The 25,222-nt window shown below is 31.0% G+C and overlaps 2 protein-coding genes across 11 annotated transcripts; one reads left to right on the top strand and one right to left on the bottom strand.

Annotated features, from left to right (window-relative positions):
* The first annotated feature begins 1,970 nt into the window (after positions 1-1,970).
* On the top strand, positions 1,971-11,313 carry LOC113848939 (signal peptide peptidase-like 4). 2 transcript variants are annotated; one of them, XM_027478376.1, is made up of 14 exons: positions 1,971-2,298; positions 3,310-3,468; positions 3,617-3,728; positions 3,982-4,101; positions 4,275-4,426; positions 4,714-4,896; positions 6,285-6,319; positions 6,890-7,052; positions 8,297-8,350; positions 8,580-8,672; positions 8,788-8,930; positions 9,130-9,200; positions 9,762-9,845; positions 10,398-11,313. In XM_027478376.1, the coding sequence occupies exons 1-14, from the start codon at positions 2,164-2,166 to the stop codon at positions 10,514-10,516; spliced, it is 1,623 nt and encodes a 540-aa protein (XP_027334177.1). In that variant the 5' UTR covers positions 1,971-2,163; the 3' UTR covers positions 10,517-11,313. The 2 variants fall into 2 exon arrangements, with proteins under 2 accessions (XP_027334177.1, XP_027334176.1); XM_027478375.1 differs by having other exon boundaries at positions 2,009-2,298; positions 3,946-4,101; positions 10,398-11,216.
* Positions 11,314-12,066: 753 nt separating this feature from the next.
* LOC113848965 (SKP1-like protein 21) lies at positions 12,067-22,248 on the bottom strand. Of its 9 annotated transcripts, XM_027478429.1 has the most exons (13): positions 22,121-22,239; positions 19,169-19,355; positions 19,015-19,050; positions 17,924-18,148; positions 17,615-17,806; positions 17,412-17,522; positions 15,715-15,793; positions 14,517-14,617; positions 14,213-14,379; positions 13,982-14,125; positions 13,774-13,884; positions 13,220-13,353; positions 12,067-12,442 (listed from the first exon to the last, which is right to left on the bottom strand). In XM_027478429.1, coding segments are annotated over exons 3-13 (1,302 nt in total). In that variant the 5' UTR covers positions 19,169-19,355; positions 22,121-22,239; the 3' UTR covers positions 12,067-12,440. The 9 variants fall into 9 exon arrangements, 8 of the variants coding, with proteins under 8 accessions (XP_027334230.1, XP_027334235.1, XP_027334229.1 ...); XM_027478434.1 differs by having other exon boundaries at positions 17,602-17,806; positions 19,015-19,355; XM_027478428.1 differs by lacking the exon at positions 19,169-19,355 and having other exon boundaries at positions 19,015-19,117; positions 22,121-22,229.
* Positions 22,249-25,222: the final 2,974 nt, after the last annotated feature.

The raw sequence follows: 25,222 nt of genomic DNA, 5'->3' as shown, positions 1-25,222 counted from the left end.
AAGTTATGTAATTATCGATCAAATTTAATTATGTTTTTCTACACCATTGTTTGAATGACCTTATGAAAAATTATTTACATAATACGTTGTAGAATTTTACAATTCCTTTTGAAAAAGGTAAAGGCAAGAAAAATATTGGTATAATGATAGACGTTGATTACACAATTGACGATTTTAGATTAGTGTTTCAATATACTAGTGTAATTCAAAAGATAAGAAATTCATTTAAAATAAATAAGAATGTAAATTATTTTTAAAAAATATATAACCTTAAACAGTGTTTTAAGACAAATGTGATTATTTTAAGAAATGGAAAGATGTATGTTATTATAAATATTTTAATGCATTTGGGAAGTTTATAAGATTAAAAATTATATTTAACTTAAATGATAAGCGGAATAAAAATTTAAATTTTATGTCAGTTGTTATATATGATTAGAAAGTGAAAATTAATAACTGTGCATGGATGAAGATCGAGTAATATTAAATGTTAAATGTAATAAAATCACATATTTAATAAATTTTTAAAACGATATTTCATTAATTCAGTTTAATCTTCAAGATTTAATGCTATTCTGATGCTAATTTATTGCTCTATTATATTTTAATAATTTCTATTTTATTCAGAATATTATAACATATATAGAAATAACTAAGTTAATTATGCAGAATAATTAGATTCAATTTACTTTTAGTCCCTCAAAATATATGACATTTTGAGTTTGGTCAAAGTGATAACGCAACTAACTTAGATGTCATGACATGTCAATTTTTGTGTTACATGTCACTTTTTTTATAGAGTTATGTAAGTAAAAAAATATTTAAAATAAAATATAATGTTGTAAGAACTAAAATTAACATACAGTATATTTTAAAAGATAACAAATATATTTAACCCAAAATTTGCACATAAGATCTTCACTAGTAATAATACTATATTAATTGATTAAATTGATAAGCTTTATTTTTAATAAAAAATTATTAAAAATATTATTCCACTATATATATATATATATACACATATTATTGAGTAATTAAACTTTTTTTAATAATATAATTCAGCAACTTAATGCCATAAATTGCCAACATAAATAATAATACAATAACTTATTTATAAAATTATTATGAACACTTTTTAACAGAAACAAAATATTGAGAAAAAACTCTTACCAGGGAAAAAAGGAAGTATAGTGTTTGAAAATAGATAAAACTAATTAAAAATGTGAACCTCGTATTCGTTTTTTAATCATTAGTTAGAAGTAATCTTAACTGTACGGTACATACGGCAATAAAAACTTGTTTAGCCGGTAACCCGTGTTTGAGATAAAAGTGCCCCACGCGCTTTCTTTCGCAAAGGAAGTGGCATGTGACAAGTGGGAGGACCACCGTACGTTTGTGTAATAATTAAGCTTTTGTGCACTTGTTTTTTCTTGTCCAATTTACACTAATCTATATTCTATTCTAACCCATATTTATTATAATTCAATGAGTATTTCATATTATTTTTCTAATAGTATGATGATAGTGACAGTGGTCAGTGCAAATTTCCTATTCATTCACTACAACATCAATTTTTTACCCGTCAAAGCAGACATGTTCACTGTTCATGTTTTCTAAAAGAACAAGTTTATATTTATAAGCAAAAACTACTTCATCTTTCTATATATTCAATTTATGTTTTTATAATTTTTTAAAATTTCTTATACAGAAAATTAAATCATATTTATAACATTTTTTTGAACTAGTATTTTAAAAACACTGGTTAATAAAATCTTTAACTTTATTACACTGTACCAAAAGAGTAACATATTTTAACATAAGTGATGCGTCAAAGCAAAGTGCGAATCACAGTACAGAAAAACACGTGGCGGTCACCGTCAACCGAAACTATCAACATAGACAGCACCGCAAATGCTAGTCCTAACAATTACCACGCACTCTTTTTCCTCGTTACTACAAACGACAAAACAGAAATTAAGAAAACAAAATAATAATAATTAATAAAATCTGCTTACCCTTTTCTTCTCTCTGTCCGCCAGTTCCTCCTCCCTAATTCTTCCCTACCTTCGTCATTTTCTCTCTAAAAAAATAATTTTCCGTTGCTTTTTCTAATACCCCTTTTGTTTCTTCTTCAAATTTTCATCTAGAACTTCACTTCTCAGTATGTTTGAAGTTGGAGCTATATATAGTGTGGTCTTTGTGTTTCTGTTTGCTGTTACTTTGGTGTTGGGTGGTGATATAGTTCACCATGATGATGTTGCCCCTAGAAGGCCTGGTTGCGAGAACAACTTTGTTCTGGTACCTATTTTTCTTTTTTAATCTTCACATGAATTGGAAAATTGGTTGGGAAATGTTATTATTGGTGGTTTTAATCTTGGCCTTGATGCTTACTAGCTGGGAAATTGCTAGAACAGTGAGGGGAATTGGAAGACATGAGAAAAATCCTTTTTTTTTTGGGAATGAAAATTAGAGAGTTGGGTGAGATTAATTATATTTAAAAGAAAAATTGGGATTTGATTTGAGTTTTCAGTGTTTGAAGATGATCTGCACCTTCAATTATGCTGTGGCCTGTGGTGTATGCTCAATTAAAAATATTATTTTTGTTTGGACATAAAATGCTTGCATAAGTTTTGGAGGTTGCGCGGTAAAACGTTAATAGACTTGCATTTTTTTATACCATATCTCCATGCTTAATCGTGTACTGTAGCAATTCTCTTTTTGCATTGTAATCATATAGGTGGCGTGTTTGTAGCTTTTGCAGTAGAGCGATCTACGCTTGTTATTTGATTCTAGTATGCTAACTTTGTTAAATATCTTTGATGATATTTATGATTTCGTCATCACTTTTCGCTTTCTTCTGCCTATGATTGTTATCATGCAAACTTGTATCTTTGGCACTTTAGATTGATGGAGGTGGGGTTATTTTCTAGATTCTACTGAAAGACATGAATTTGTTTATTTTCTTGTCCAAACGGTTTTACGCTTTGTGTGTCCCTTGTAAAATTTCTGTAGTTTTGTGCCTTTCTTTTTGTTGATTGACCTTCTAGTGTTGAAAATAGGTATTTTATTTTATATTATGAATGTACTCAAAATTTGACCAAGAACAAAATTTGAAGGTAACCAGCTGATTAGGATTTAGGAGCTATATTTTATGAATTGATTCTGAAGAATCTTTTAGCTCATGTCTTCATGGTTTCCAGCAAAATGCTATGTGGCCTCTTTCTATTTTCATAAATTGCATATTGCCATATATACATATTTATGCATGTTTTCTTTAATAGCTTTGATCAAGTTCTTCTCTTTTATTAGGTAAAAGTCCCTACTTGGATTGATGGTGTGGAAAGCAATGAATATGTTGGTGTTGGTGCAAGATTTGGCCCCACATTGGAATCAAAAGAAAAACGTGCCAATCTTACTAGAGTTGTCATGGCTGATCCTCCTGATTGTTGTACACCGCCTAAGAATAAGGTAATTTGAATTAATTATTAAGCTATAGATCTTAGCAAATGAAACCTTACTTGCATGTGAAGCATAATTATCCAGATTGAAAGATCTGTTTTTTTTTTTTTTTTAAGTTTATTGATGTGTTTTTTGTATTGCTTTGCACCATCGTTAGCTCACCAGCCAGATCATTTTGGTGCACCGAGGAAAATGTAGTTTCACTACCAAAGCAAATATAGCTGATGAAGCTGGTGCTTCTGCCATCCTTATTATAAACTACCGTACAGGTCTTTGCATTTTTTTAATAATTTTTTTGAGATCTTATAGTCTATTTTGTTTATCTCTTGTCCATTTGTGATTTTATAGTTAGAGGTGATCTTAGGGATTATAGTTGCAGATAATGCTAAATAATATATGTTCATTATTAGTTATTAGAGTAAACATAAAAAATTGCAATGAACATTTGAAGTAAATATTTCTTTATATAATGTAAAAATATTATAGTGTTTGTTTTGAGCAAGTACTGTCCTGGCTGTGCAGAGCTTTTCAAGATGGTTTGCGAAGAAAATGAAACTGATGTTGATATTAACATACCTGCTGTTATGCTTCCACAAGATGCTGGATTGAACTTGGAAAGGCATATTGAAAACAACTCCAATGGTATGATTGACTTTCTCTGACCTGTCTCACTTTCTGTAATTACTCATACCTCTTCATTTAGCACAGGACAACTGAATTTTTAAAATGACCACTTCACATTTTGATACCTGATCTGATTGTGTGTCTTATTTGACATCATTTACACTTCTGCATGTGCAATTCCTGCTCTTTAGTGTCCATACAGTTATACTCTCCACTTCGTCCTTTGGTTGATGTTGCGGAAGTGTTTTTGTGGCTTATGGCTGTTGGTACCATTTTGTGTGCTTCTTATTGGTCTGCCTGGAGTACAAGAGAAGCAGTTATCGAGCAAGAGAAGCTTTTAAAGGTTATCAATTCCTTTTCTGCTGATTTATTCTCTCTCTCTCTCTCTCTCTGTCTCTTTCAATAGAGTAAAGAAAGTTAGAATACAAAAGCGAGGAGGATAAGACAAACTCATTAAGACAATAAAGCTTTTGTTTACTTTGTTACCTTTTGGGGGGCTCTTTAAAGCATTTGTTTGTTCTCTTTTAATGTTAACTATTTTTTTTTTTCTTTATAAAGGAATATTTCCCGTCATATTTAGAAACTCATTAATCCAGTTACTAACATATGGATCAACTTTTACACTTGCAGGATGCTTCAGATGATTATGCTAATGCAGAAAATGTTGGTTCTAGTGGCTATCTGGAAATCAGTACTGCAGCAGCAGTTTTATTTGTTGTGATTGCTTCTTGTTTCTTGGTTATGCTGTACAAATTAATGTCATTCTGGTTTGTTGAAGTTCTGGTGGTTCTATTCTGCATTGGTGGGGTAGAGGTGAGTTATTCTTGTTCCAGGCTTAGTTCTTGTCGATTAGAGTATCCCTTGTTCTAACATAGATTATAATCTATTCGTTGATCAACTAGATTACCATGCTTTACTCATTATCATTTTGTATCTTGAAGAGTTAAGACAGCTGCAATGTCTTAGGTTGTAAGTGGTGGTCCCCTTGGGCCTATGACAAATTTCTTCTTTTTACTTATAGGATGCATTTGGATACACAAATTAATTAAGCACTTATATTCAATAAGTTCTTTTTATATGAAAGCATATACCATAAATTTGATTATGAAACATTTAGAAAAAGTAGAAAAGACCTTATCAGAGTCATAAATTATTTCTATAAGCTGCTCTCAAGTTCTTCTAAACACTCCCATAATGAAAGCAAAAAACAAAAACAAAAAGAAAACCAAGAGGGAGAATGCTTTTTCTATAATGGTAAAGATATATAACACCCTAGCTCATGAGCAAATTAATTGAGCATTCTTTGGTGGCTCATTTTTTAACTGAACCAGATATTCCAGCTCATGCTGAATTCATTTGCTCCTTGACCTCAACTTATCGTTCCAAAAAATTAAGTGAGCTGTAGAGGCATATTTGATTGCCATCAGCTTCCTTTTGATAGAGAACTGAGTCTTGTCATGTATATATGATAAAGCTGCAGAGCTCAAATGCTTCAATCCTCTGTTTAAAGTAGCAAGAGTCAAAAGATTTGTACTATTCCCTTGCTCCTTTATGCTATAATTGGAAAAGAGGGTTTGGCTGTTTCACGTCCTTCAGTTTATTTTGGCCTCACTGAACAATTTACTTCTAGCTTCATTTTCCAATTTTGTGTGGATAAGGTCCTTCAAAAATTCAACTTCCCAACACTCACTTCTAGCTCAGTCTCATCTTGTGTGCTTGAATTCAAGCTGTCAACCTTATCTTCATTTGACACAAATGGATGGAGACTTGAAAAAGAAGGAAGAGACGAGAAGGAAGAATAAGAGGATGGAAGGGGGATGTGAATAGTCATGTAACTTGTTTATTTTATAATGCCCCCCTTTAGCAATCCCAAGGCTACTATCATTTAGTTAAATTCTAAATATTCTGAATGAGACCAAAAGAAAAGTCCATGGCTATGGTTATATTAAATACTAAATAAGTCATAACATTTATAATTCCATAGTGTGATAGAGTTGATATCCCCAGTACGTCTAATTATGTATTCCCTTAGATTGATGAGTTTTTTTTTATTTTTGTTATGTGGATCAGAACTTAAATAATTTTTTCACTCACAATTATTTAGTAATCTTTGCATTAGTCATTACTTGGAGCTAAACTCCAACGGCATGACTTTGTTGTCGTACAGCAGCTAAATCTTTATATTGTTCATGTGCTTTCAGGGGCTGCAAACTTGTTTGGTGGCTCTGTTATCATGGTAAGTCTTTTATCCACAAAGGAAGATGATTGGGTGAGAGGAGGATTTGATAACTAATCTACCCACTTTTCTTTTGTTATTATTCTGTGGCTGTCCTGTTGGGTTATTTATCTTGTGCTTTTGATGATCAACAATTTCAATGTAAGAGAAAGAGGGTATAACTGCATTTTTTATGACACAAAGATCATGTTGTGGTGCATACTTTATTTAATGTTGTTAAGTTATGATTAGCTAGTTTGATTATTGTGGGTATAAAGCCAAATCAGGGTGAGAATAAATTGACTAACTGAAAAATATAGGCATAGAAGTGGTATTTGGTAATGCACTCATTTTCATAAAACCACAGACCAAATGCAGCAAGTCACACATATAGCTCTAGGTGAACTTTGCTCTAAGATTACTTTAGGTAAATTTTATGTCAGCACTGTTTTGTTTGTGTTGATATTAAAATAAATCAATTTTAATTGAAAAAGAAATTACTTCAGCTTATAGTTTGTTGCTGTAAAGTACATGGTTTGTTCTGTTAGATTCTTTTGTTATGATATGGAATTGACCGCAAAATGCTTATAGTTTCAGATGGTTTCAACATCCTGCACAAACATTTGTGAAGATACCTTTCTTTGGAGCTGTTTCATATCTGACACTTGCTGTTACTCCCTTCTGCATTGTGTTTGCTGTGGTTTGGGCAGTTTATCGCCGTGCATCATATGCTTGGATTGGTCAAGATATTCTTGTAAGAACATTTTATTACTTATGCTTGTGAAATTTTTATTACTTTTACCTTATCTTTCGGTTAAGTTTTTTCCATACATTTTCTACTTCTTAAAGACTGGGTTGCCAGGCATTTCTGATTAAAATACAGAAAATTGTGATGCAATCATAAAAATCTGCTTGCTGCAGAGCAATAGATTTTACTTTCTAATTATTGGAACATCACAGGTATAAAAGTGAAAATGTTCTTAAACTAGTGGGAATCTGATACTCTTCGTGGCTGAACTGAAACAATGACTGTAGGATGTTGCATTTGTGTCTTGAAATTTATTTTGGTTTGCACATGATTGATGTTGGAAATTGTATGTATGTGAATGGCAGTGGAACTGCAAAGATTTTCAAATGTTCACTTGATTACTATATCTTAAAGCATGCATTATACACATACATTTGTTTTTAGAATTATCTTGTATTGACAAACATGACAGTCATAGTTTCGTTTCTCTAGGTATCCACACAAATGTTAATAATCATGTATGAGTGAGTATCACCACTCATATTAGGATTACGCATCTAATGTGTTCTTATTGAAGAAAAAACCTTAATGAGCATGGTTTAATCTCTAAACTCATTAATTACGAGTTTGATTCAATTAGTTAATAATTCTAGTCCAACTAGAATTTAACTTTTTTAGTGGGCTTGTTTTTTTATGCAATCCTATAAGTTTTTTTAATATTTAGTTTACAATATTTAAATATAAATTATTTATATTTAATACTGTGAATAGTAGTTGTATCTAACAATACGTCATTATTGCCAAATACTAAGAATATTATTAGATTGACATAACTTATTTATATGATAATATATAAATTATATGATTAGTCTTTGTCCTCATAGTTAATTAAATACAGGAAATGAAACGTGTTACCTTATAAAATTCAATTTTATTTTCTTGATACTTGAGTAGACATTTTCAAATAAACATTTTATATTTATTTTACTATTATTTTTTTTTATGTCCTTGATTTTCTTCTCTTACCACTTGAATAAATTATTTCTCTTGATTATAATAATTTTTTGTGTGTTGAATAGAAAGTGAAGTTCTGCCATTTAGGATTTCTTATTACACTCCTCATTTAAGCTTGTAAACATTTATAGTATACAATTTGGTTAGTGCCAACCTTGTAAATTTCCATTAAATTATGAGGTGGATTAATATTGAATAACATGTTTACCTTTCTTCTTCTACCTCTTTTCATTCAGGGTATTACATTGATAATTACAGTTCTTCAGATTGTTCGCATACCAAATCTCAAGGTAATGGTTCATAGTTTTGTTCCTTTTTCTCCCACTTTTTAGGTTTTTAACAAGCTTGGTTAAGGCACTATCCTGTTATTTACTTGTTTGCTTGAATTTAAGAATAAGAGGCATACATGGGGCATTTATATATAGTTAAACTGACAAACCATTGAAGAGATAACTTTGCCGGATACTAGTTATTATGAGCAAACACACCAACATATACTCTTTTTTTTTTCTGTATCAGGTTGGAACTGTTCTTCTTAGTTGTGCTTTCCTGTATGACATCTTCTGGGTGTTTGTTTCTAAATGGTGGTTCCATGAGAGTGTGATGATAGTGGTGAGTGTTTCAAAGAAAGCTTTACCTCATATACCATTCTTTGCGAAGCTTGAATTTGGCCACATTTGTGATATTGTGGTCCCCCTTAAATTAATATAACCTTTTCTCTATACAGGTAGCTCGAGGTGATAAGAGTGGAGAAGATGGTATCCCCATGCTCCTCAAGATACCACGTCTGTTCGATCCTTGGGGCGGTTACAGTATCATTGGATTTGGGGACATAATCTTGCCAGGACTTATAGTAGCATTTTCACTAAGGTTCAATTGGAAGTCATATGTTGATCGTACAATATATAACTCTCTTACTACTCAGCTTGTATTATGATTCTTTTGTGTTAAAATACATGTCCACATTTTTTCCTTGCACAAATGTTCTAGGTAGATGGAATGGAGAATGGTCTCTTATCATGTGAACTGTTGATGAAATTAATTATTCTATTGATAACTAACTTTACAGGTATGATTGGTTGGCAAAGAAGAACCTTCGGGCTGGATACTTCTTGTGGGCAATGACTGCTTATGGTTTAGGTATGAAATGTTTGATCTGGGATAGATTTCATGATAAAACGTGAAAATCTTTGAACCTGTTTACTGTTATGCTGAGATTCCACTTCTATCATCATATACTTTTCTACTTGGTAATGATATTCTAATAATTTAACCACAGAATATTCTAGGAAACTGCTTTAAAAAAATTGCTGGACATTTAAGTACATAAACTTGACAAAAGAATTAAGTGTTCATTGAAAAATTTAACAGTGAAACATAAAAAATACTATGGTTTTATCTCCAATGAAAAAGAAATAACATTTTATTGCAACCTTGTGTAGTTAGTGGTGTCTTTGGATGGTACCATAGTGTGCGAAAGGGTTTAAAGAGGAGGTTTATCTCTGTTTTGATTCATCATAGCGCATTAAGCTATTATGTTTATATTTTTAGTTTAGCATTAATAAGGAAGTAATACTTTGAGTTAACTACATTAAGAATTACACTACGAATCTGTTGCTTCTTCCCTATGTTCCTATCTTCACTTGTGGAAGTGACTGTTGGCTTTGTTGTTTATGGCATTCGTTGAATTTTGATCTGCAGGTCTCCTTATCACATATGTGGCTTTGAACTTGATGGATGGGCATGGTCAGCCAGCTTTGCTGTATATAGTCCCATTTACTCTTGGTAAGTTATAATTGTCAGACTCATCTAAATTTCAAGTACAACACCCATGATGGCATTCTGCTATGCAATGTTTACATTTTGTACTTCCCTCACCATCCACAGAAATACTCCTTGGTGTTATATTTGTACCTGTTCTATTGGCCGTTGAAGGTGCCTTTGCTTAAATCATGCTAATTAGTTTCCCTTCATTTTTTGGGTTCCAACCCCAGATAGAAAAGGAGTTATTGTTAGACAGTTTACAGAAAATATAAAATTTTGTTGATGAAATTGCATATGTTGGTGTTATACTTACTCGGAAGTAACACACTGCATGGTTGGAGCTCTAAATGAACCAGGGTAAATAGGCTGTGGGCAAGAACTAAAATGATTTTACTCAAAATTTAGTTTTTGACACCTCATAGCGTCGATTGGTCCATGTAGCTAACATTGCCTAGATAAAACATGATTGTTGTTTGGTTATCAGCCCAAGTGACATAATAGACATTTGGTTACTGAATGCCATACAAAAACTAATCCTGTTTCTGAAACCTTATTCTGTAACCATAAATGCAGGCACGTTTTTGTCATTGGGAAAGAAGAGAGGAGAACTGAAGATTTTATGGACAAGAGGGGAACCAGAAAGGCCTTGCCCACATATCCAAGAGGATAACCATTCAATTAACCACCATTGATCATAAGCAGACTTGTATCCTCCTAGGTATTACTTTATAGGAGAGTGATAGTAACTCTTAGGACATTATGTAACATTTGTAACTTGGTTGTAACAAAATTTCAGCCAAAATGGTATGATAGCATGGACTTAAATCAGCAGCTAAGACTTGAGAGATAAATCACCCAATTGTTTGATATTGAAGACCCATGAATCTCTGTACTGTAACCTTTTTTTGTGTGAGATAGCATATGGGGGGGATCAGAAGGTTATTAAGATAATTCATTTCATGCTTGATGACTTTGCATCATTGAGGGTCTTTCCAAAACCATATCTTTGCCTAGCAAATGACAAGAAGCAAAGTGATATGAATGGAGTCGTCCAATCAAGAGGGAAAGACTGGTAAAAAAGAAGGCTGCTAACATGTGAAGCTGCTGATTACTGTAGCCATAACTTGTGTTGTATTATTATTAGTACTATTGCTATTGTATAAGATTTGAATGTGAAGTTAGCTAAATTTTAATTTCTGTAAGATTTTTCATGTTACCAATTTCCTTAAATCTTTCATGATGAATGACAAGGATTGTCTAGTCTGTCATGTCATCTTGCATGAAAAGCAGGCTATAGAACCCGCGTGCTCATAGACCCAAAGCAGCTCATCTTAATTTGAATGTATTTATTAATAACAGTTAAATTAGTATATTACAGTTTAGTCCAACCTGACCCATGTTAAATGATATTTATATCATTTTTTGGAAATTAAATGTAAATTATAGAATTTTTTTGTTTAAATTAACATATCTTGTATAACTTGACATTTTCTTAGAATTGATATTTGAAGCATCTGTGTAGTTTAAATTTTATATTTAAAATAGACGTAATTATATAGATGCGTAAATTTATACTATTCATTTTTTTTATTTGTACATTTCACTTAATCCAGGCCATTAGTGACATTAATTGAGTCACGGCTAAAATCTTTTCATTTTAGGCCCAAATCTAGTTGAGCCAACCCTAACACATTTTACGTACTCAGATGAAAGTCTCTTTTTTCTTTTTAATTTCACAAAATGTGATAATAAACAATATGTGACAATACTGGCATTAAAGTAATCAGTGTTAAAAAATTATGAGTTTAAAATAAATGACTTAAATTAATTATTATTAAAAATATTAATTTTTTATATGATTATTTATAATTAAATGATTATATAGACTTTTCATAAAGATAATATAAACAAGTTTAAAGAAAATTTGTAGTTGAATATGAAAACTTAAAACCAGCCCATAAATATTCATAATCAGATCTTTTCAATCGGCATATTCATCTAATTGAACTATCTAATTGGAATACCTCTCGTTTCTCTAGTATTTACGGTGAACATTGCATTATTCGTGGTACAATGAACATTTGGATTTTAAAAATAAAAAAGAAAAAAAATATGTTTAGGCATAGAAAATGATAAATTTTTATTAACACAAATAAATTATCTATTATACTTCATTAACAACAATAAATTTTAGATACTTAGGATTAACTTGAGAACTTATACTAATAAAACCGAAATATAAAGCCCACAATAAACATAATTTCATGTATGCGAAATTTACATGCAATGCAGTGAAGATTAATTCCACGCTAAATGTCTCACGGAAAAAATAAAAAAACAATGCATTCCATACAAATAAAATGCAAAATTGCGAAATCACAAAAAACAAAATGTATACTATTCCATACAAGTTAGAGTTGTTTTTTATTTGACCTAAAAGTACAAGACACACCCTCGACAAAAAAAAATTGTACACCAAAAATGAACAGCAAAGAATAGAATAAAACTAAATGCAAAGGGAAAAACAACTGACATGCAACACTTTTCTTGCGCCTGTCAGCATCTCTCAAAATTGTTTAAGCCTCTGATGAAGATGCATTTCCATCCTTAGACAATTCCTGAAAATGAAGAGAGATTTAATAAGTTGTGAATAACACTAAGATAATTGAAATTATCCTAAAAAATATTTTATTCCAAAGGAGAGTACTAACTAGTGTCTTGATGGTACTGATTAAGAAATTTATATATATAATAAATTATAACCCGTTAAATATATAAAAAGTTCAGATAGAATTTAAGAATTTAGACTTATACTAGTGTAAAAAGATCATAATCCATATATATATATATATATATATATATATTTCAATAAACCATACCAAACACTGAATTCAAGCACAATTCATAGAAATACAAAAAAGTCAGAAATTACTGAATTCATAAATTTAAGGTAAGAATAAAAGTCTATGGCAGTAACAACAAATTATGTTTTATAAAATGATAGGATATCGTATGATATAATTGTGAGCCTCCACAGGAGGATTAGCTAAACAGACTAACATGCATCATCTAGTATATGACAGAAGGGTATGTATCAAAAGAAGGAAAACAGTGAAACTTTAAAAACTTAAATTCATTTCATCAACACTAATAGACCAAAATGCAGAAGGTGCAAAAGGAGACAAGAGTGAGATTCAAAAGAAAAGGGAAAGAGCAAATTGAAGACCAAAAATATATATCATGAACTAAGTTTTTTAGTAATACTAGATAAAAGTGGAAAAAGGGAAACGTTAAAAAAAATTGTTTTAGCACAAATGATTTTCAAAGTTCAGTTAGAAAATAGAAAGCATATAATGGGGCAAAGGAAAACACCGAAACACAAGGAAAAAACATACAAGCATGTCGCCTTAGAAAACCACTCTGGTCTGTAGTAAAAAGCACTGTTTTACTTTCTTGCCCTGACGGTAAAAATTTTTGAATTCTCTTCGGCCGGACAGAATTTAATCTGCGGGCAAAATCTTCCACTTCCCTGCATCGTCAAAAAGTACCATACAAATAAAATTTTAGGATGCATCGTCTTAAAAGCATGTATTGTACCATGCAAACATCTCTCTATATCAAAGAGATATCTTTACATACCAAAATGCACTGGTAAAAGGCATGGAAGGTAAATAAATAGAGTCATGAACATTGCCACTAGGCTTAAAGTCATGTTCAATTGCATGAAAATAATAAAAAAGATATGGATAGAGTTCAATAAACATTCTGGGGGCTTGGCCCTGGATATGCAATAGTCCATATAAGATCAATATAGCAATGCAGCTGATTAGGGAGAAAAAACCAATGACTTAGCAGTACAACTGTGCTGAAGATGATAACCAAAAGAAAAATACAAAATAAATTTTAAAAACAATACAGTATAAAGCATTGGGTCAGAAAATAGCCCCACCTATCAATTTTTTCCTTCAAAGCAGGATCAATCCCATCATCTATATTGTCATCTTCTGTATGGTGTAAATAAGAGATCTCACTAATTCTATCAGCTTCTGAACTTCGGTGTCTGATATTAATATAATATACAACCATTGAGTCAGAAAAATACAAATAGATTTTATAAACAATGCAGTATAAAGCATTGAGTCAGAAAATAGTCCCACCGGTCAATTTTTTCCTTTAGAGCAGGATCAATCTCATCATCTATACATCCATCATTTAAGTCAAACTTAGAAGTAAAAGCATAATCTTCTGAATGGTGTAAATATGAAGTCTCACTAATTCTATCAGCTTCGGAACTTTGGTGTCTGATATTAGGACCATTTAGTCAGAAAAATACAAAACAGATTTTAAAACAATACAGTATAAAGCATTGAGTCAGAAAATAGCCCCACCTGTCAATTTTTTCCTTTAACGCAGGACCAATCTCATCATCTATATCACCATCATTTAACTCAACCTTAGGAGTAAAACTGTCATCTTCTGTATGGTGTAAATATGAGATCTCACTAATTCTATCAGCTTCTGAACTTTGGTGTCTGATATTATGACCATTTACCTCCTATTATTAAAAAAGAAAAAAAAGTGGTAAACATTTAACAGTTTGGCTATTAGACCATAACTGTTCATTCAAAATTAACAGGCCAAATGATTTGATAGTGCATAGGTTAAACAGCAGAACAGAACATTTAAAACAACCTTTGTGTTCAGTTCAGATGCTTCCGCCAAAGAGTTCTTCTGTTGCTCTTTTTTCTTCCGGTTCTTCTTTTTATTCTTAGAAGTTTTAACCCCCTTTGGATCTGTGACAAAATTCTTAATCTTTAGTTAGGAACTAAAAAAGGAAACTGAAGAAAATTACACAAAAGGCTGTTGCAATCAGATAACTCCTCCCCAAAAGAATCTCAAAATAATTTCAAAATGCAATTAATAGTGCTACATGTCCCGAAATTCATACCAAAGGTAAGTGCACTGTCTCACATCATTAATGAAATAGGGTAACAAGGAAATATAAAAATCATAACTATAAACACAAATTCATGAATTGTAATAATTCACAAATACATCACAACAATTTCATGAATTTTTTTATGTCTTTGCGGGCATGTTTAAGAAATTTTCATATTAATTTATTTGAAATTTAGTTAAAGAAGGGTAAAATGTTTGTTGTATAGACCATAGAAAAGGGGACAGATTTCAGCACTGTCCTTGCCCATACTACTACTGGTATGTCATACACTTGTTGGAGAGTAGTGATAATTAATCATCTAGACTTGCTGCCACTAATCTTCTCAATTTTAGAATGCCCCAGTCATCATTGCCTACAGACCAACCATACTGAAAAGTTATCTTTGCATCCTAGCATTCTGAATTGCATTGTCAATAGGAAGGGGCTTTGAGAAATACTGATAGTGAGAACTGAAGCCCAAGTCAATTTGTAAGCCCATCTTTTGGGTTTAGGAGGGTTTTCTTATGGTCAACGAGTACTATCAAATATGAAGTCTTTACTGGATAGTAATGAGATTGGTACATAAATAGAAACAAAGGCCTAACTACCAAAAGTTAGCTTAAGGGAGAAGGATTGTCTAAGTTTTATAAAGAATATTCTAGCCATCCAACATCCAAGACAGAACACGGAAAGCATAAAGTTTGCAGGAACCTATGTGGATGACCTAACATTGAGAAAGGATAGGCTATGGGACCATATTAGATATCAACCGGGTCTAATTCATTCCTAAATGCTAGATCAAGAGAGAAAGATTATTCAAGTCTTATAAGGAATATTTGGACCATATTTCTAACCAATGATGGACATTTAAATAGTATACATTTGATAAATCTATAGACATAAAAAATGAAATTAATACAGAGAAGAGGAGGAATAAGGTGTTAAACTGACCTCCATCATTTCCATTAATAAAAGATAACAGGTCATCAAGCGAACGTTCATCCACATGCTCTTCTTCAACTTCAACATTCTGAAACACGTAAACAGATTGATTCTTATTTAAGTCAAAACACATCTACAATTCAGTAATATAAAATGAAGCAAGAATAAATATGCACCAATGTTGTCAACAGCTAGTGGTGCATCTTACAAAAAGAAGCAGCAGATGGGACATTACTTATCTTTCCTCATTCTAAACTAATGAGTTTGCAATTTTTAGGGGTAGTGAGGTCTTTTGACCATGCTGTGGTTGAAAAACATCAATTAGATCAGAAAATTGTATCTATCTCAAGCATCGAAACTGCAAGGTTAAATAGGTTTCACTGTTTCAGCTCCATGGAGCTTTAACCTCAGTGAAAATGTTCTGAGACCTACAAGACTGTTCTAGGTAACATTCATCTAGGTTTTTCCTATTATCTTCTTTTAGTGTTAGTTTTTTGTTCTATTTCTTTAATTTAATTTCAGTTTCACATTAAAAGGCTTCCAGGCACTTGTAGCTTGCTCATATTCACTTTTACACATTGAAAAATTAATAACTCTCCAGTTTCTATTTATTATATGCTCTTTTTCTTAATTTGATCTGTGTTTTCCAACAGCGTCCCATATCACTCTGCACTTCATTTGTCTGTTTTACATCTCTCAATTTATCCTGCTCCGACCCATTCTGTTTTTCTCCAAATCAGTATTCTTCTCAGATTCTTCTGATTGATTCCTTTTCCCCAATCAGGGGATATAGGCAGTAGACGGTCCTAAGCTTCATAAAAAACAAATAAGGACTGATCCAAGAAATCATTGCTTGAAGTTGAAAGTGATACAAATACTGTTGTATGTATGCATATTTCTTTAAGTATTTGTATTAAATTTTACATTGTTCAATTCCTCAGTCATTTCTCAAATGTGGCTACTTTTCTTAGAAAACCCCTTTGGAAGTTCAAAGCTCCCTCTAAGGTCAAGTCTTTCATTAGGACTGCATTACTTAATAGAATCAATACTACTGACATTTTGCAGGTTCCTACACTGCGTAAAGCTTTTGTATATGTATGTAATGTAATATGCAGTGCTAGGTCAGAATCAATTCCATGCCTGCTTCTTACACTTATGCCACTGTCTGCTGTTTCTCCATAGAATGTTGAGCATGTTTAGATTTCTAAGTCCTTTTGTGGCACCATGCAACCTATGTTACACTTCTGGGAAATTGTTTGGAGAGTAACTTCCATATTTAAAATTTTGAAGAGGTTTCACGGCACACAACACTTGGTTTGGGAAAAGATTAGGTGATTGGCTTCTATATGTGGTTTTAAAGCACATTTGTGTTTTTGCTGTTTCATGTTTTGCTCTTTCGTTAATGAGGATTCCTTATCCTCCTTTCACTTTGTATTTTTTTCTCTTCATCTTTATGAATTTCTTCTTTTATCAAATAATTTTCATTTTCTCATACATCATTCCTTACTCCAAAATAGTGACATTATGCCGCCTGCCATATAACTACTGAAGCTAAGCTAAACACCCTTGACAACACTGAGCTAAAGAGAGCTCATCAACAAAATTTTAATCAGAAATAGCTTATAAGGAATAAGGACTACAATTGATACTTTGATAGTGTGACATAAAAAAATGTGCTGAAAATAAAATAAGTAATTTTGTGGCACCTTTAACTTTTCACGCTCTTTTAGTTCCTTCCTCTTTTTAGCATACAAACGGTTCAAAAGCCTGATCCTTGGATCAGCAGTTATATTTCTCAAGGGCTCCAACTTCTCTTCCTGGATCAAAAGAATGTGTGAGAAATGAAAATTGAAAATCCAAGAAGACATAACCGGCATACAGAGTTCTCAGTCTCACAAGCACCAGACACCTCTGTAAGATCATCAGGCAAATGAAATATCTCACGTATCTCCTCTGGCGTTTTTCCTTCAATTATTCGAGCAAGTGCGCGACTGGTAAGATCAACCAATGGTTTTAACTGAAGGCTGTCTGCAGCAGATGTCAACTCACAGAGCTTCTCTGTTTCTATTCTAACAAATCTCTCATCATAAGACTTCCGTTCCTATTTAAAAGAATAATCCCCAGGTCAAATAACCTTTGACATTTATTGTTCAGACTTGGATCATCTTCTCTAGTACAAAGATAATAACACAAGTGCATTGACAAAAATCAGTAGAACCTTATTTGAGCGGCCTGGTACTTGATGAAATCGACAATAATCAAGAATTAAGCTCAACATGGCAGGACTGACTTGTTGAGGAAGACATATTGCACAATTCTTGGAAGATCCCATGCCTTTTTGTATTATTTCTTGACATATCAGTGGGCAAAACATTGCAATTTCTTGTTCCACTTGTTGGATTGAATCATCTGAAGTCTGAAGCCAGACATAGGGCTTCATCATCTGGAAATATAAGCAATTAACAGTATAGTTTCAGTTTCAGTCCCAAAATGTAACCATAGCAAGGCCTTGATTCTCTAGTAGGGAAATTTTCTTGGATTAAAGGATCACAATTCACAATTTTGATATTTTATATGAGACAAGTACACAATCACACACAAAATAATCATAGAGATATTGGAATACAAAAGCTATTGATGAGACTACATGCCTGCAATAAGTTACTTCACAGGTTCAAGGAGAAGATAATGCAGGACTTGTATGAGCACATGCATGTCTAATGTTTTTAAAGAATGTGTGTGTGTGTGTGTGTGTGTGAGAGAGAGAGAGAGAGAGAGAGATTCACAACTGAAACTCCCTGTTAATTATTTGATGGGTCAAGCATGCACACTTTGTCAACTTTGAATCCATGATCCCTCCCTACAGTTTCCATCCTTAAGGAGATCGAGGAGAAAACTAGACCACACAGTCACTTCAAAGATAAACGAATTCATTTAAAACACAAATACACTTTCTATTCACATAATATCAAATAAACTTGTGTTTCAAATGTTTAAAACAAAAACATAACACAATCATCCATAGTTTCAATTCAAATGTGATATTTGAGAAAGGTGTTGGCCTATTGGGATTGAATTGTATACAGAATATAATGGCAGTATGACAATAAACCTATAAAAGAGGCACATAGGCATTGTCATTCACAATAAAAACTCAACGTTTTCAAATTGAGATAATTATTGATAAATAAAGGTCAAAGGAACTAATTAACTATTACCGCCAAAAGCAAAAAGGAACAGTGACAACTTAAAAGAAATATTGGGCTAGAGCCAAGATGGTTTGAAGAAAAAAAAATTCACAAAGCATACCTCAGGTTTAATAACTGCCAAGTCAATTTCTGACATCTGAGAACAATTTGAAAAGCAATATACCCGATCGGTGGAAGTTTCTTTATGGTGCAAGGAATATAACCTGAATTAATAATTTAAACTTCAAATACAAACAACCACTTAATATGTCCACCTGTCAAAGGACTTCTGCAATCAGGATGATGTTACTCAAACGGCATTACTCAAATGCACAAGGTCCATGAGAGTTTGCAGTGTTACACAAATCTCTCTATCACAAGATTTTGACCAGTAAGGTAAAATTGGTGTGAAATTGCCAAATAGCAGAATCAATTGGAACTTCTCAAATTCAAAAATGAAAGCTGCAAAGTTAAGGATGAGAAGTCAATAAGTGCAGCAGATATAGAAACAAAAACCAGAAATATATAGTACAAAATTAAGGATGGCCAAAACACAAGCATGTTGTATATGTTACAGACCACAACAATGTGGTGCAAATAGTAAATTGTCCCCAACTTATTTTTCTACAAAAATTTTGGGATCAAAGCTTGAGAACACTGGCTGTTTGCAGACACAAAAAATGCATAAAAAATATATTTGTTCAACAAACCATATTCAAAACATGTAATAGTGTAGCATTATATAATTCTTCCTAAGAACAATCGGGATTTGTATCATGAATCATAAGGTCAAATTTTTTAATTGTGAATTGATTTGTATCATGATCAATAATTCAAAATACCATAAAAATTATTTTATCATGCAAAAACACTAAAAAAATCTACATATTAGTTTTTTTAAAAGTAAAACAACTCACTATCAATGAAATATAAAGTTCAACATAATGGGGAAAAAAAGTACTCAAGTTCAGCTCTATAGCCCCTAAAAATGTTTTTTTAATAAATGGCAGAAACTATAATTTAATTATTATTTTTAAAATTTATAACACCTGAATATTTATCAACTTTTTAAAAATTATTAGAATCACAATTAGTTATTTTTTGTTTGGTACTTGTTACAGTACCCATAAACTTGAGAGGGTATTTTATATTTTTTTAGATTAACAATTGTGATTCATCTAATATCTTAAAAATTACAGAGTACTGATGTTTTTTTCAACTAAATCACTAACTTCACTATCTATTAATATAAAATTAACGGTGATGGTTGTTCCACCTAATATCTTAAAAATTACAGAGTACTGATATTTTTTTCAACTAAATCACTAACTTCACTATCTATTAATATAAAATTAACGGTGATGGTTGTTCCACGTGTAAAAGAGGGTACTAAACCCTCTCAATTATTGAGGTACCGTAGATTTTGCCTTCTTGTTTTTGTCATTACATCCTAGCCACCAAATAACAAAAAGAAAATATTCACACTTTGGCCCAAGCTCAAGAAAGATACGGCAGTAACACCTACAAACAAAGACACTAGGCCTGTGGCATGCTCTTAGCAACTTGAAGTCTTGAACTGACTGAAATTTGATTAATGCCTTTACTCATCAATAATCTGACTTGGGATAGTGGGAGCGAAAGATTTCAACACTTTCCCTCTAAATTTATTAGAAAAAATTACCAAAAAATCCTAAAATTGCTTTTTTCCAAAAATTGGTTGCATAACTTCACCCACTATGTGTGTGAGACCTAGCTTTGCAAGAATCACATCATGCAGCTCAGATTCACAATTCACTGATACTGAAACGATTCATACAATCCAAGCTTGTGATTCAAGGTTGAAAACAAGTCTTCACGTGATCTGTAGCGATTTCTTCAAAGAAATCATCTTGAATCGAGAAAAGAATTGTCTAATGATTTTTGTGATTCTAATTACTTTGATACTAAGTAAGTTGTCTTTTACAATCAAGCTCTTGTATTTGTTTCTATAGACATTAGGAACTAATGAACCATCATAACAGGTCCCTCCTAGATCTGAATTTTCCTTCCAAAAATTAGTATGTCAGTTATCCTCATCCTTGCAGGGGTTTGTGCTGTACTTCAAAGAGAGTTACAGAAAAAAAAAATGGTATAATTTCTTACATTGCGTGGATAGTATTAATATCTCAACATGTAAATAGTATCATGATTCTGGCAATGACCCCAATTATATTGGTGTGGTTTTAAACAACCAACCAAACAATGAATTAAAATCTATTTATATCTATTTGTATATTAACTCTTTGAGGAGATAGTGACAAGAAGATGATAGAAAATTGGTTAAGGCAGTTCAGACATGTGCAAAGAAGACCGATGAAAGCAACAGTGACACTGTGTGATCCATCTAGCCAGCTTCACCTAATGGGATAAGACTTTGTTATTGTTGTATCTGAACTGTTCTTAGAACTTTCATAGTTTAAATAAAACTCATAAACAGAACTTCGACACCAAGCAGCATTTGCTAATATACAGTTATCAGACATTAGCGAGGCTCAACGCAGCATCTTGCACCAATAGCTAAGAAGAAGCCTATCTAATAATGTTTTCACTTTTCAGAACAGATCTAGAGAAGTGCTGATAATAAAATTGCTATTACTGGCTTCAAGAATCCAACAAATATAAAATTGAAATTACAAGTTTTTGTTTTACCTTGGAGTAACCTTCATTGATACTCACAAATACGACACTAGCTTTAATTCTTACAGGGTTGGCACTAGCCAACTATATTACTATTAATTCTCACCCAGAAGGAAAAAGAGAGAAGAATTTAACAATCAACATACCTACCAAACTCTATTTTTGCTCTAATTAAAAAAAGAAAGGATTTTACTAAATTAATAATTAATTATTTGTTTTTATCATCTGTCCAATAAAATCAGAAAACATTATTTCTTTGGTACCACAGTCGGCCATAGGCATCCCCATGCTCATTTTTTGAAGTGAAAAAGACTTAAACTTTATAATTTCTACACCCTCGTAACTAGCACACAGATTTCTAGCTAGCTATACAAAATAAACTGAAGAAAAACAACAACAAAACAACATAGAGTATGCAAGCATGTTTTTTATTAAGAAAAAACGCATTTTGAAGACAACCCACAATTCTTCAACACGAACTAAGGGGAGTGACAAAAGAAGAGTAGCAAATGAACCGTTCAAATCAAATGTAACAATGAATCAGTGGGTACCTGAGAAATGGATTTGCAGAGTGATAAACCGAAAGGAACAGAAAGAAGGAGAAAATGAGAGTTAGAAATTTTTTGTGACTGATAAAATTTTCACTTTAGTGGTTTGTAGTTGGAATCGTTGTCAATGTCAATGGCAAAGTGAATATGTGATGAATAAGAAGGATGGGGTGCTAAACGACGCCGTACGCAAGTAAACCCAGTTAGGTTTGGTTTTGGTATTTTAGGTTATGGCCCAAGCCCTTGGCCCTTGATTTGGATTCTGGGCTTTCCAGGGAGTTGCTTTTTTTTTTTTACATCTCTATTAAATTTTTTTGTAATTTTTTCTTTAAAATATCCTTTACGATGATAAAATAAAAATATTTGAAAAACATTTTACTTCTGAAAATTAATTTCAAAAGTGTAAAATTTTAAATTTGTAAACTTATTTTTAAAAATGTAGAATCCTAATTTAGGAGATTTATTTCCAGAAAGAATTAATAATTTTGAAAATTATTTTTTGAAAGTATAAAATTATAAATTTTTAAAAGTGTAGAATCTTAATTTCAGAAAATTATTTTTGAACATAATTAATAATTTTATAAATTATTTTCTGAAAGTGTAAAAATAATTTTTAAAAATTTATTTTTGAAATTATAGAATTCTAGCTTCAAACTTTTATTTTTTGAAATATTTAATAATTTCATAAAAAAAAATTTAGAAGTATAAAATCTTAATTTTAAAATATTTTTTGAAAATAATTAATAATTTTGACGAAGGCTGGTGAAGATGCCAAATTTTTACAGTAAATTATATTTTTATATAGTGTGTTTAAAATAATGAAAGTGTTTGAAGAGTAATAAGATTTGGAATACGCATGAAGAAAAACCAAATATCAATAAAGATAAAGGGTGAATTTTTAAAGGAAAAAAATTCAAAAATTGAAAAAAATTTAAAATTTAAAATATTAATAAAAGTATTTAAAAATTACATAAAAAATTAATAAGATGTAAAAAAAAATTAAATGAAAAAGCAAACCCCCTAAAATTATGAACACAGAGAACATTGAGCGCTTGAAGAAAAAAATATAACATAGAGGGGGTCTATCATAAGAATTTATTGATATTTAAATTTTGTTTTAAATATTATTTTAAGATTAAGAGAATTATCCATAAAAAAATATTAAATGGGTATTTGGGACTTGAAAGTGAGTTTTAGAAGAAAGAGAAAGTGAAAATATTTTTTTTATTTAAATTATGGAAACACATGATGTTTATAAAACAATAATTATGACATGAAGTGATAATAATCAAATTAAAAATATTTTATTTAAAATGAAAATGTTACATTTCTTTTCATTTTAAAAAAAATTAAATTCCAAAGGATGCTATAAAGTGGCTATCTAGTTTGATCAGTCATAAAAAATTGATACAACTTATACGACTATTTTAATGTTATACTAATGTGCCAACAATGAGTGATATATATATATATATATATATATATATATATATATATATATAGGATCTACTATAAATTGTTTTTCTAAAAAATATCTCTTGTAATTTTCAATTATTTAATTACCACACAAATGGTTGCTTTTATTGTTAATGAAACATCAAAACAAAACATGTGTGCTCATAAGAACAAGTGAAAATTGAAGTATATTAAAGCTAACCTGCTATGAGATAAACGTGGGTGTCCACAAACAATGTTCAAATAAAGGAACTATAATTTAGGGATGCACTTATATCAAGGTTTGAGAAACAAGCCTCAATTTCATTGGCAGATATTGGTAATCTCCAACACACACTCCATGTAAGATAGAAATGTGAGAAAGAACACAACGATATGGAAAAATGATTACCACAAATGTTATCACTAGTGACAAAATGTTTAGGGTCTAATATAATTTATTTTTCTAAAACAATACCTCTTGCAATTTTAAATTATTTACCACACAAATGGTTACTTTTATTGTTCTATAAAAACATCAAAGTAAAACATGTGTGCTCATGAGAACAAATGAAAATTGAAGTATATTAAAGCTAACCTACGAGATATCCATGTTTGCCCCCAAACAATGTTCAATTAGAGGACTATAATTTATGAATGCACTTATATCAAGGTCTAAAAAATAAGCCCCAATTTTATTAATAGAGAGTGGACATATCTAATACACACTATATGTAAGATAAAAATATGAGAAATAACACCATGCCCTGAAAAAACAATTACCTTAAAAACAAGATTCTAACATATTTTTGTTATAACTTGATTCCAACCTCTAAGGTTATCTGGTAACATATAAATACTCGTGCACTCAATATCATAGGTGCTAGAATATTTTTCAATCATTGACTAAGATTTAAAGAAATAAAGAAAAAAAAAAGAAAAAGTTGAAAACTTAACCAGTTATAAGTACACGACTTGTTTTAGACAACTATTTCCTACCTAAATATGTATAAAATATACAATTAAATTGTATTAAAGACTAATCAATGTTATGTCTCTCAAATTCTTATAAGAAAAAATAAGTAATACACTTACACTTCTTAACCCAGCTAAATCCAACAACACATGAAAAGTTATAAATAATAAAAATAGAACAAAAAGAAGTAAAAATTTTAAAACAAAACAATTCATTAATTTCTCATTTTACGATATCGCGGCACACTTATTATTTTAATCTATTTTAAAATTGAAGGTTCTCTCTTCAATCACCTTTTCTCTTTAATTTTCTTATTAAAACTATTACACCATTTATACGTAGTATTATAATATTATAATGTTATAAATATAAATCATTACACTTTTATTATAATTAGATACATTAATATTGTTACAATAATACTAATATTTTTACATTCAATGAAAAATGTAAATTTAATAGAAATTATTATTATTGATATAAAATATTTTGTGATGACTATTTTATTATTATGTCTTCATCTTATAATTTTATTTTATTTTTTTTCATTTGCATAAGTTTTTTTACTAATTTTCATGGCATCGGATGAGTGTCACACTTTCCCTTTACGAAGAGAAAGAGTAAAGCTATCTGAAGAGTTTTGCACTAGGGTTTCAATATATAGGATCCTTTGAACATTCCCCATTGTTGAGGGC

The sequence above is a fragment of the Abrus precatorius genome, unplaced genomic scaffold (assembly GCF_003935025.1).
Source record: "Abrus precatorius isolate BTA unplaced genomic scaffold, Abrus_2018 Scaffold9, whole genome shotgun sequence".
Classification (NCBI taxonomy): Eukaryota; Viridiplantae; Streptophyta; class Magnoliopsida; order Fabales; family Fabaceae; genus Abrus; species Abrus precatorius.
The sequence above is the reverse complement of the archived record's forward strand: the minus strand, read 5'-3'. Positions and strand labels throughout refer to the sequence as shown.